Source organism: Neofelis nebulosa, chromosome 3 (genome assembly GCF_028018385.1).
Source record: "Neofelis nebulosa isolate mNeoNeb1 chromosome 3, mNeoNeb1.pri, whole genome shotgun sequence".
NCBI lineage: Eukaryota > Metazoa > Chordata > Mammalia > Carnivora > Felidae > Neofelis > Neofelis nebulosa.
The window spans coordinates 145,770,168-145,783,654 of NC_080784.1; the positions used below are offsets into that span (position 1 = coordinate 145,770,168).

A 13,487-nucleotide genomic window follows, 5' to 3' on the forward strand; every position below is an offset into this window, starting at 1 on the left:
GACCTTAGAAAATATAAAACTTTCATTGTGACAAACTTACAGGGCAGAGGGGAAATAAATCAAAGCGAAGAGCATATACAAAGTGGGAAAGAAATCTAATATAAAACTCTCCACTAATAAGCTGAGACTTTAAATGGCTATATCCTCAGGGTGAGAACAACCAAAAGTTAACTAGTCAAGATAGATCTTGTATCCTGGGTTTGAATTGCCTGAGTGGTCTAGGAACTCTCAGACCTTAAACCTCGATTAAGGTGATCCCAGATAAATTGCACTCCCAGGGCCTGGCAGAAATGAGCATGTTTTCTCTGAAAGAAATTACCTCCATCCTAGGCTTCAAATTATTATGAATTAATTCTGTTAAGTAAAACACAACACATAATCAAAGATAATCATGGACCCAGTAAATATTATACAATGCATAAGAACCAAAGCAAAACAGAGCAAAAGTTCCAAATCCACAAAGACTTAAAAATATTGGGATTATCAGACAGAGACTATAAAATAATGGTTTCCTACATTCAAAGAAATAAAAGGTAAGATGAAAATATCTGCAAAGAAAAGGAAATTATAAAAAAAAATTACACAGCAAGTTTGCTAAAGAACGAAACAGAACCTCTAAAAAAAAGAAATTAAAAATTCAACAGCCTGGCTGGTTCTGTTGCAAAAGCATGTGACTATTGCTTTTGGAGTTGAGTTTGAGCCCCATGTTGAGTGTAGAGATCACTTAAAAAAAATAATAAAATCTTAAAAAAATTCAATGGATGGATATTAACTAATCTTATTATTTCACAGTATGTTAAGTCAAATCATGTTGTACACCTTAAACTGATAACAGTGTTGTAGGTAACTATGTTTCAATAAAAATGGGAGGGAAAATCTCTCAACAGACATGTTTAACAGCAGATTAAATACAAGTGAAGATAAAAGTCCCAATTGTTTATTTTTGCTTTTGTCATCAAAATAAAAAGCTTCTGCATAGTGAAAGAAACAATCAACAAAACTAAAAGGCAACCTACTGAATGGGAGAAGATATTTGCAAATGACATATCCGATAAGGGGTCAGTATCCAAAATAAAGAACTTATAAAACTCAATACCCAAAAAAATGAATAATCCAATTAAAAAAAGAGAAGACAGGAATAGGCATTTTTCCAAAGACATACAGATGGCTAACAGACACATGAAAAGATGCTCAACATCATTCACCATCAAGGAAATACAAATTAAAACTACAATGAGATATTAACTCACACCTGTCAGAATAGCTAAAAACAACACAAGAAACAATAGGTGTTGGTGAGGATACAGCGAAAGGGGAATCCTCCTACACTGTTGGTGGGAATGCATAGTGGTGCAGATTCTCTGGAAAATAATACGGAAGTTCCTCAAAAAAGTTAAAAACAGAACTATCTTACAACCCAGCAATTGCACTCCTAGGTATTTACCCAAAGAATACAAAAATACTAATTCAAAAGGACACCCCCCCACCAAAGTTTACAGCAGCTTTATCTACAACAGTGAAACTACAGAAACAGGCAAAGTGTCTATCAACTGATGAATGGATAAAGGATATATGGTATGCATGTATACATGTATGTATATATATGTGTGTGTGTGTGTGTGTGTGTATACACACACATATATACGTGCACGATGGAGTATTACTAAGCCATCAAAAAAGAATGGAATCTTGCCATTTGCAACAATGCGGATGGAGGTAGACAGTATTATGCTAACCGCAATAAGTTACAGAAAGACAAATATCATAGGACTACACTCAATTGTGGAATTTAAGAAACAAAACAAATGAGCACAGGAAAAAAAACAGAGAGGCAAACCATGAAATGGACTCTTAACTATAGAGAACAAACTGGTCACCAGAAGGAAGGTGGGTGGAGGGAGTGGGTGAAACAGGTGATGGGGATGAAGGAGTGCACTTGTGATAAGCACCAGGTGTTGTATGGAAGTGTTAGAATCACTAAACTGTACACCTGAAACTAATATTCAACTGTACATTAACTAGAATTTAAATAAAAACTTAAAAATAAATAAATAAATATAGGTGAAGAGAGAATTGATGAAAGAGAAAACAGGTCAGAAGAAATAATCTGGGGGGGCGCCTGGGTGGCTCAGTTGGTTAAGCATCTGACTTTAGCTCAGGTCATGATCTCACAGTTTGGGGGTTCAAGCCCCATGTTGGGCTCATGCTGACAGTGGAGGGCCTGGAGTCTGCTTCAGATTCTGTGTCTCCCTCTCTCTCTGCCCTTCCCCCACTTGTGTTCTGTTTCTCTCTCTTTCAAAAATAAATAGACATTAAAAAAATTTTTTTTTAAAGAAGAAATAATACAGAATAAAGATTGGAAAGACAAAAAGATGGAAAACACAAAAGAGAAAGTAAGACAGATAAAGTGAAAGCCAAATCAGACGACAGAGAATTGATTCTGAGTTTAGAAAGATAGGAGAAAATAAAGCAGTATTTGAAGAGAGAGATAGCTGAAATTTGAAATGATGAAAGATATCACCTAGATTCCAGAAGCCTAACAAATATCAAATAGAAATAGGAAGAAATCCATACTCAACAAACCATAATGAAAGAAAGAATATAAAGTATGAGTTCTCATTTTTCCCTCTAATTGCATTCCCTAGAAGTTAACAATTTTGTGAGCACAAAAGGAATCTCTTTAAATCAATCTCCTCATACTATACCTCCATCACTGTTCCCCTCCTCTGTAATAATGTCCAGTAGTCTCTCAAAAGCATTTTCAAAAGCAACAATTTTCTGGATGGCTCCATTGCTTCTTGTTAGTGCCTGTAGTAGTAACACACCCTTATGGAGAAAAAAGATAACATGTTAAGTAGAGAACAATCTTTTTAAGACATGTAAAAACCACATAATTTTAGAAGTGCAGGAATTTCACAAGCCCAACTCTTTCACTTTATAGATAGGGAAAACAAGGACAGAGGTGAGCAAGATACCTCCCTAAGATTATAGATCTCAAAGAGATCGAGCCTAGACTGGAATCTATGTCTACCAATTCCCAATTCTTTTCACTGCACAATATAAATATACAATTCTTACACAGTCATCCATCTTTACTTAGCTTTCATTGTGGCATAAGAAAACTGGGCTTGATTATATGTCACAGGGATATCTCTGTATGTGCTTCACAATAGTAACGATATGAAATTGTGAATTCAAGAATATAAATTTACAGGGGCGCCTGAGTGGCTCAGTTGGTTAAGCATCTGACTTCTGCCCAGGTCTTCATCTCACGACTAGTGATTTGAGCCCTGCGTCAGGCTCTGTGCTGTCAGTGCAGAGCCTGCTTTGGATCCTCTGTCCTCCTCTCTCTCTGCCCCTCCCCCACTGGTTCTCTTTCTCAGAATAAAATAAACTTTAATAAACAAGAATCTAGATGTTACAACAAAAATGTAACTTAATCCCTAATCGTAAAATTAATGAAAAACAACATAAACAGAGAATTTTATCTGTTTCAAATAAAAACCGGGGTGCCTGGGTGGCTCAGTCAGTTAAGCATCTGACTTCGGCTCAGGTCATGATCTCACGGTTTGTGAGTTCAAGCCCTGCATCAGGCTCTGTGCTGACAGCTCAGAGCCTGGAGTCTGCTTCAGATTCTGTGTCTCCCTCTCTCTGTTCCTCACCACCACCACCCCCACCCCCCGCTCAAAAATAAATAAACATTGAAAAAATTTTAAAAATCAATAAATAACAACTAAGAATAAAGCTAAAAGCAGGAAAAAAGAGTAGGGAATTAAAGGAAATCTTATATTTAAGGACCAAGCTAATGCACTTATACACATACAGACAAATTCTATCTGAAAATGAAAATAAATGGTAATGATATTAATAGTGATCCACGAAGAGAGGATTTCTATTAAATGGTTTATATGATGGGGTGCCTGACTGGCTCAGTCAGTGGAGCATGTGACTCTTGATCTCGGAATTGTAAGCTCGAGCCCCATGTTGGGTCTAGAGATTACATAAAACCAAAATATTTTTTAAAAAAGGGGCGGGGAGGAGGGGCCTGAGTGGCTCAGTTGGTTAAGTGTCTGACTTCAGCTCAGGTCATGATCTCACAGTTCGTGGGTTTGAGCCCCGCATCAGGCTCTGTGCTGACAGCTCAGAGCCTGAAGCCTGTTTCAGATTCTGTGTCTCTTTCTTTCTCTGCCTCTCCCCTACTCATGCTCTGTCTCTTAAAAATAAATAAACGTTAAAAAAAATTTAAAAAGGTTTCTATGGAATCATCATATTTATACTGAGGGCCAAGAGAAGACTAGAACAATAACATCAAGTTTAAGATGTATAGTAATATTTTAGTGAAAGAAAGACATTTCAAATTTCTAAGTAGATGGGTATAGATTTAAATAACACAATTCTTGAAAGAGTAATAGAGATTTAAAAATGTTCCTTCCATAAGTTACATAATTTCAGCCCTTATAATACTGCGTTGACATACATAACGCAAAATGTTAAATACAAAGCTAAAAACACTGTGTATATGGACTAGAAGTCAACAGCACTTTTGTCTCTGCTTTGCCACTAACCGGTTGTGAAGCTAAGAGCAATCCAAATGGTATTTATTTGCTAGCACTTAGGATGAGAAAGGCACAGACCAGGTACCACTAATACACAGATGAACAGACATTATTAACAAATAACAAATCATTTGGTTTCCATGAGTCTTGGGCTTCTCAGTGTCAATATGGCGACTGAATTAGATTGATATGCTCTCCTAGCTCTAGACTTTAATTTTAAAAGATTTTTCCAATTGCTGTCTAAAGTATTATAGCTTAGGGGTGCCTGGCTCGCTTAGTCAGTAGAGCATGAGGCTCCTGATCTCAGGATTGTAAGTGTGAGCCCCATGCTGGGTGTGGAGATTACTTACAGTCTTTAAAAAAAAAAAAAAAAAAGTAAGGGCATCTAGGTGGCTCAGTCAGTTGAGTATCCGACTCTTGATTTTGACTCGGGTCATCATCTCACAGTTTCAGGGCTTAAACCCCACGTTGGGCTCTGTGCTGACTGTGCTGAGCCTCCCTGGGATTTTCTCTCTCCCTCTCTCTCTCTCTCTCTGCTCCTCCCCCACTTGTGCTCTCTTTGTCCCTCTCAAGAAGAGAATGGATAAACTTGAAAAAAAAAAAAGTATTACAGTCTTGACCAAGTTATAGATAACAACCACTGAAAAATGTTTAAGCAACAGCAACAACAAAAAAACACTGCATCAATACAAAATATTCAAACATATATGCAAATAAATAAATCAGAATTGAAAATAACTCCAGAGCAAATCATGCTCTATAGTTAAATGATGATTACAAGGAAAATCCTTTGAAATGTATATTCAGTCAAATGAGGGTGAGGATTCCAAACACAAGGCTTTAAATTTACACAGTTAAATGTCTAGGGAGGTTTCCCTTACTCTTTCTGGAGGCAGAGTTTGGTGTCAATATAACCTTTGAGAAGAGGATGAAAGAAATCCTAAACTTGTGGAACACATAAATTTGCATACCAAAATCATCTAAGTCAAAATACTGGATACGCAGGAAACAAAGAAATAATGTGGTCTTGTATACAACTTAAAAAGGTCTAAAAGATTGGCCAATACCCCAATTTTCCAAATCTAACTTACGACTCTAAAAGAGGATCAACAAAGATTTCACTTGCAAAGAAAAGAAAACAAGCTGCATATTCTTAGACTTCTTTTTTGAATTTAACTTACGTCATTACGTATAACTTCCCTGGAATCTGCTAATAAGTCCATCAATCTCGAAACACCTAGAACATATAATCATGTGAAAAATACGGGCAGATCAAAAATACAAATAGTGATTGAAATTATAAACCATTTATTAACACATCATTTCAGTCTCCCTCTATAGGAATGATCCTCACTTTTAAATCAAAATTATGTAAGGAAGATGAGTCACTTACCCATGGGACTGACTAAAATGATTTGCTGCACCTGAGGCCCTAGCTGTTTTAAAAGAGAAGTAAGAAGCTTCACACCAGGCCAGCGGACATGGAAATCAAACTCCTGCAATTTAAGAATTTAAAATATTTAACATACGTAATTCACATTTTCAAGAAAAACATTTTTTTCAACTAACAGTGGTACCAAAAACAAACATAGTTTAGCAAACATTAAAAAAGCAATGTAAGAAATAAAAAGCAATAAAAAGAAAATAGTTAATATAAATTGATTAAACTGTTCCTGACTCAGTAAAATAAAAATAGAAATAAGCAGACAATATTTTAAAAGATTATATAGTCCTTAAAACAATGCACATTAATCTCTTGCAATGATACAACAAATTTCACAACCTTGAAAAGGTATATATACGTTGCTTCATCAATAATACCCAAAAAGGCAAAAAAAAAAAAAAAACCCAAAAAAACCCCAAAACTTATTAAGATGACAAAAATAGCAAGATTCTTTATTTACCTCCAATAAAGATAATAGGAGAGTAACATTTTCCTGCTGCTTAATGAAAATTTCTGTAAACTGGCTTCCCAAATCTTCACTCTGTCTTGTGGAATTTTCTTCTGTAATATTCAAAGATAAAGTACTTCAATATGATGTTATGTTATTTTAAAGTATCCTTTTTGTTGAGGGAGCTAAGCAGAAATGACTTTTCTTGGAACAATGTGGCTGGTAGTGATATCACAATTATGCTGGAAAGATTATCTTTAAAATAACTTTCAATGTCATTTAAATGAATGTTACTTTTTAAATGTTTAAATATGATATTCAAAGAAAAGATATCTAAAATTTCATATCTTTTCAAAAATATTTTTAGATTAAACTTTTAATTAGGATACAGGGAGCTTAGTAGGGTGGTAGAAATATTCTATCTCAAATATGATAGTGACTACACTATTATATACATTTGCCAAAACACACAGGACTACACAACCACAAAGAGTAAATTCTACTGTGTATAAATTATACCTAAAAACCCTCTCTCCCCAAAACATTATTGAACATACAGTCCTTGTTGACTGTTAGTGTTACTGTGTTAAATAATTTAATTACAAAATTAAACCAATCACCTGTATATTTAATACACACACACTCACACACACACAAGAAAGTTATTTGGCAATAAAATCAGAATGTGACATCCAAATTTACATTTATTCTTTATTTTTTTTAATATATGAAATTTATTGGCAAATTGGTTTCCATACAACACCCAGTGCTCATCCCAAAAGATGCCCTCTTCAATGCCCATCACCTACCCTTCCCTCCCTCCCACCCCCCATCAACCCTCACTTTGTTCTCAGTTTTTAAGAGTCTCTTATGCTTTGGCTCTTTCCCACTCAAACCTCATTTTTTTTTTCCTTCCCCTCCCCCATGGGTTTCTGTTAAGTTTCTCAGGATCCACATAAGAGTGAAAACATATGGTATCTGTCTTTCTCTGTATGGCTTATTTCACTTAGCATCACACTCTCCAGTTCCATCCACGTTGCTACAAAGGGCCATATTTCATTCTTTCTCATTGCCACGTAGTATTTCATTGTGTATATAAACCACAATTTCTTTACCCATTCCTCAGTTGATGGACATTTAGGCTTTTCCCACAATTTGGCTATTGTTGAGAGTGCTGCTATAAACATTGAGGTACAAGTGCCCCTATGCATCAGCACTCCTGTATCCCTTGGGTAAATTCCTAGCAGTGCTATTACTGGGTCAGAGGGTAGATCTATTTTTAATTTTCTGAGGAACCTCCACACTGTTTTCCAGAGCGGCGGCACCAGTTTGCGTTCCCACCAACAGTACAAGAGGGTTCCCGTTTCTCCACATCCTCTCCAGCATCTTTAGTCTCCTGATTTGTTCATTTTGGCGACTCTGACTGGTGTGAGGTGATATCTGAGTGTGGTTTTGATTTGTATTTCCCTGATCAGGAGCGATGTTGAGCATCTTTTCATGTGCCTGTTGGCCATCCGGATGTCTTCTTTAGAGAAGTGTCTATTCATGTTTTCAGCCCATTTCTTCACTGGATTATTTGTTTTTTGGGTGTGGAGTTTGGTGAGCTCTTTACAGATTTTGGATACTAGCCCTTTGTCCGATATGTCATCTGCAAGTATCTTTTCCCATTCAGTTGGTTGCCTTTTAGTTTTGTTGATTGTTTCCTTTGCTGTGCAGAAGCTTTTTATCTTCATGAGGTCCCAATGGTTCATTTTTGCTTTTAATGCCCTTGCCTTTGGGGATGTGTCAAGTAAGAAATTGCTGCGGCTGAGGTCAGAGAGGTCTTTTCCTGTTTTCTCCTCTAGGGTTTTGATGGTTTCCTGTCTCACATTCAGGTCCTTTATCCATTTTGAGTTTATTTTTGTGAATGGTGTAAGAAAATGGTCTAGTTTCATCCTTCTGCATGCTGCTGTCCAGTTCTCCCAGCACCATTTGTTAAAGAGACTGTCTTTTTTCCATTGGATATTCTTTCCTCCTTTGTCAAAGATGAGTTGGCCATACTTTTGTGGGTCTAGTTCTGGGGTTTCTATCCTATTCCATTGGTCTATGTGTCTGTTTTTGTGCCAATACCATGCTGTCTTGATGATGACAGCTTTGTAGTAGAGGCTAAAGTCTGGGATTGTGATGCCTCCTGCTTTGGTCTTTTTCTTCAAAATTACTTTGGCTATTCGGGGCCTTTTGTGGTTCCATATGAATTTTAGGATTACTTGTTCTAGCTTCAAGAATGCTGGTGCAGGGGCGCCTGGGTGGCTCAGTCGGTTAAGCGTCCGACTTCAGCTCAGGTCACGATCTCGCGGTCTGCGAGTTCGAGCCCCGCGTCAGGCTCTGGGCTGATGGCTCAGAGCCTGGAGCCTGCTTCCGATTCTGTGTCTCCCTCTCTCTCTGCCCCTCCCCCGTTCATGCTGTGTCTCTCTCTGTCTCAAAAATAAATAAACGTTAAAAAAAAATTAAAAAAAAAAAAAAAAAAAAAAAAAAAGAATGCTGGTGCAATTTTGATTGGGATTGCATTGAATGTGTAGATAGCTTTGGGTAGTATTGACATTTTGACAATATTTATTCTTCCAATCCATGAGCACAGAATGCTTTTCCATTTCTTTATATCTTCTTCAATTTCCTTCAAAGCTTTCTATAGTTTTCACCATACAGATCTTGTACATCTTTGGTTAGATTTATTCCTATGTATTTTATGATTCTTGGTGCAATTGTCAATGGGATCAGTTTATTTGTCTTTCTGTTGCTTCATTATTAGTGTATAAGAATGCAACTGATTTCTGTACACTGATTTTGTATCCTGCAACTTTGCTGAATTCATGTATCAGTTCTAGCAGACTTTTGGTGGAGACTTTTGGTGGGTTCTCCATGTGTAATATCATGTCATCTGCAAAAAGTGAAAGCTTGACTTCATCTTTGCCAATTTTGATGCCTTTGATTTCCTTTCGTTGTCTGATTGCTGATGCTAGAACTTCCAAAACTATGTTAAAGAACAGCGGTGAGAGTGGACATCCCTGTCGTGTTCCTGATCTCAGGGAAAAAGCTCTCAGTTTTTCCCCGTTGAGGATGATGTTAGCTGTGGGCTTTTCATAAATGGCTTTTATGATGTTTAAGTATGTTCCTTCTATCCCAACTTTCTCGAGGGTTTTTATTAAGAAAGGTTGCTGAATTTTGTCAAATGCTTTTTCTGCATCGATTGACAGGATCATATGGTTCTTCTCTTTTCTTTTAGTAATGTGATGTATCACGTTGATTGATTTGCAAATGTTGAACCAGCCCTGCATCCCAGGAATGAATCCCACTTGATCATGTTGAATAATTCTTTTTATAAGCCGTTGAATTCGATTTGCTAGTATCTTATTGAGAATTTTTGCATCCATATTCATCAGGGATATTGGCCTGTAGTTCTCTTTTTTTACTGGGTCTCTGTCTGGTTTAGGAATCAAAGTAATACTGGCTTCATAGATGAGTCTGGAAGTTTTCCTTCCCTTTCTATTTCTTGGAATAGCTTGAGAAGGATAGGTATTATTTCTGCTTTAAACGTCTGGTAGAACTCCCCCGGGAAGCCACCTGGTCCTGGACTCTTATTTGTTGGGAGATTTTTGATGACTGATTCAATTTCTTCGCTGGTTATGGGTCTGTTCAAGCTTTCTATTTCCTCCTGATTGAGTCTGGAAGCGTGTGGGTGTTTAGGAATTTGTCCATTTCTTCCAGGTTGTGGAGTTTGTTGGCATATAATTTTTCATAGTATTCCCTGATAATTGCTTGTATTTCTAAGGGATTGGTTGTAATCATTCCATTTTCATTCATGATTTTATCTATTTGGGTCATCTCCCTTTTCTTTGTGAGAAGCTGGCTAGAGGTTTATCAATTTTGTTTATTTTTTCAAAAAACCAACTCTTGGTTTCGTTGATCTGCTCTACAGTTTTTTTAGATTCTATATTGTTTATTTCTGCTCTGATCTTTATTATTTCTCTTCTTCTGCTGGTTTTAGGGTGTCTTTGCTGCTCTGCTTCTATTTCTTTTAGGTGTGCTGTTAGATTTTGTATTTGGGATTTTTCTTGTTTCTGGAGATAGGCCTGGATTGCAATGTATTTTCCTCTCAGGACTCCCTTCGCTGCATCCCAAAGCGTTTGGATTGTTGTATTTTCATTTTCATTTGTTTCCATATATTTTTTAATTTCTTCTCTAATTGCCTGGTTGACCCATTCATTTAGTAGGGTGCTCTTTAACCTCCATGCTTTTGGAGGTTTTTCAGACGTTTTCCTGTGGTTGATTTCAAGCTCCATCGCATTGTGGTCCGAAAGTATGCATGGTATGATCTCAATTCTTGTATACTTATGAAGGGCTGTTTTGTGACCCAGCATGTGATCCATCTTGGACAATGTTCCATGAGCACTCGAGAAGAAAGTATATTCTGTTGCTTTGGGATGCAGAGTTCTAAATATATCTGTCAAGTCCATCTGATCCAATGTATCATTCAGGGCCCTTGTTTCTTTATTGATCATGTGTCTAGATGATCTATCCATTGCTGTACGTGGGGTATTAAAGTTCCCTGCAATTACCACATTCTTGTCAATAAGGTTGCTTATGTTTGTGAGTAATTGTTTTATATATTTGGGGGCTCCCGTATTTGGCGCATAGACATTTATAATTGTTAGTTCTTCTTGATGGATAGATCCTGTAATTATTATATAATGCCCTTGTTTATTTCTTGTTACAGCCTTTAATTTAAAGTCTAGTTTGTCTGATATAAGTATGGCTACTCCAGCTTTCTTATGAATTCCAGTAGCATGATAAATAGTTCTCCATCTCCTCACTTTCAATCTGATAGTGTCCTCAGGTCTAAAATGAATCTCTTGTAGACAGCAAATAGATGGGTCTTGTTTTTTTATCCATTCTGATACCCTATGTCTTTTGGTTGGTGCATTTAGTTCATTTACATTCAGTGTTATTATAGAAAGATATGGGTTTAGAGTCATTGTGATTCTGTATGTTTTATGCTTGTAGCGATGTCTCTGCTACTTTGTCTCATAGGATCCCCCTTAGGATCTCTTGTAGGGCTGGTTAGTGGTGACGAATTCCTTCAGTTTTTGTTTGTTTGGGAAGACCTTTATCTCTCCTTCTATTCTAAATGACAGATTTGCTGGATAGAGGATTCTCGGCTGCATATTTTTTTCTGTTCATCACATTGAAGATTTTCTGCCATTCCTTTCTGGCCTGCCAAGTTTCAGTAGGTCTGCCACTAGTCTTATCGGTTTCCCTTTATATGTTAGAGCGTGTTTATCCCTAGCTGCTTTCAGAATTTTGTCTTTATCCTTGTATTTTGCCAGTTTTGCTATGATATGTCGTGCAGAAGATCGATTCAAGTTACGTCTGAAGGGAGTTCTCTGTGCCTCTTGGATTTCAATGCCTTTTTTCTTCCCCAGATCAGGGAAGTTCTCAGCTATTATTTCTTCAAGTACACCTTCAGCACCTTTCCCTCTCTCTTCCTCCTCTGGAATACCACTTATGCATAGATTATTTCTCTTTAGTGCATCACTTAGTTCTCTAATTTTCCCCTCATACTCCTGGATTTTTTTATCTCTCTTTTTCTCAGCTTCTTCTTTTTCCATAACTTTATCTTCTAGTTCACCTATTCTCTCCTCTGCCTCTTCAATCCGAGCTGTGGTCGTCTCCATTTTATTTTGCAGCTCATTAATAGCATTTTTTAGCTCCTCCTGGCTGTTGCTTAGTCCCTTGATCTCTGTAGCAAGAGATTCTCTGCTGTCCTTTATACTGTTTTCAAGCCCAGCGATTAATTTTATGACTATTATTCTAAATTCACTTTCTGTTATATTATTTAAATCCTTTTTGGTCAGTTCGTTAGCTGTCGTTATTTCCTGGAGGTTGTTTTGAGGGGAATTCTTCCGTTTGGTCATTTTGGATAGTCGCTGGAGTGGTGAAGAACTGCGGGGCACTTCCCCTGTGCTGTCTTGAATAACTTGCATTGGTGGGCGGGGCCACAGTCTGACCTGATGTCTGCCCCCAGCCCACCACTGGATCTACAGTCAGACTGGTGTGCACCTTCTCTTCCCCTCTCCTAGGGGCAGGATTCACTGTGGGGTGGCATGGCCCGTCTGTGCTACTTGCACACTGCCAGGCTTGTGGTGCTGGGGATCTGGCATATTAGCTGGGGTGGATCAGCAAGGTGCACGGGGGCGGGAGGGGCAGACTCAGTTCACTTATCTTTAGGTGATCTGCTTCGGGAGGGGCCCTGTGGCACAGACCTGACGCCAGAGGGATGGATCCACAGAGGCACAGTGTTGGGTGTTTGTGAGGTGCAAGCAAGTTCCCTGGCAGGAACTGGTTCCCTTTGGGATTTTGGCTGGGGGATGGGCAAGGGAGATGGCGCTGGCGAGTGCCTTTATTCCCCGCCAAGCTGAGCTCTGTCGTCAGGGCTCAACAACTCTCCCTCCTGTTGTCCTCCAGCCCTCCCACTCTCGGAGCAGGGCTGTTAGCTTATAAGCTTCCAGACGTTAAGTCCCGCTTGCTCTCCGAACACACTCTGTCCAGCCCCTCCGCTTTTGCAAGCCAGAGTCGGGGGCTCTGCTTTGCCGGCGGGCCGCCCCTCCGCCCCGGGCTCCCTCCCGCCAGTCCATGTAGCACGCACCGCCTCTCTGCCCTTCCTAGCCTCTTCCGTGGGCCTCTCGTCTGCACTTGGCTCTGGAAAATCCGTTCTGCTAGGCTTCTGATGGTTTTCTGCGTTATTTAAGCAGGTGTAGGTGGAGTCTAAGTGATCAGCAGGATGCGGTGATCCCAGTGTCCTCCTACGCCGCCATCTTCCCCTACATTTATTCTTTAAAAGACTCTATAATTGTCCTTAAGACTTAACAATCTTTAGATTAAACTATGTATTGTTTCAATGTCAAAAAAATGTAAAAGATCTCTAAAAACTGAAGCAGTAATTGCCAAAGCAAATGATAATTTAAAATCTGCCTATGCTATCCAGGCAATTTAGACATGGTAA

General features: G+C 38.2%; 1 protein-coding gene across 3 annotated transcripts in view; it reads right to left on the reverse strand.

Annotated features, from left to right (window-relative positions):
* The window catches only part of USO1 (USO1 vesicle transport factor), a 94,273-nt gene that overhangs the window by 39,669 nt on the left and 41,117 nt on the right, over nt 1–13,487 (reverse strand). For all 3 annotated transcript variants that reach the window (XM_058722255.1, XM_058722256.1, XM_058722257.1), the window contains 4 exons: nt 6,461–6,561; nt 5,950–6,052; nt 5,738–5,793; nt 2,706–2,826 (listed from right to left, as the gene is read on the reverse strand). In XM_058722255.1, coding sequence (XP_058578238.1) covers nt 2,706–2,826; nt 5,738–5,793; nt 5,950–6,052; nt 6,461–6,561 — 381 coding nt within the window. The remainder of the gene's footprint in view (nt 1–2,705; nt 2,827–5,737; nt 5,794–5,949; nt 6,053–6,460; nt 6,562–13,487) is intronic.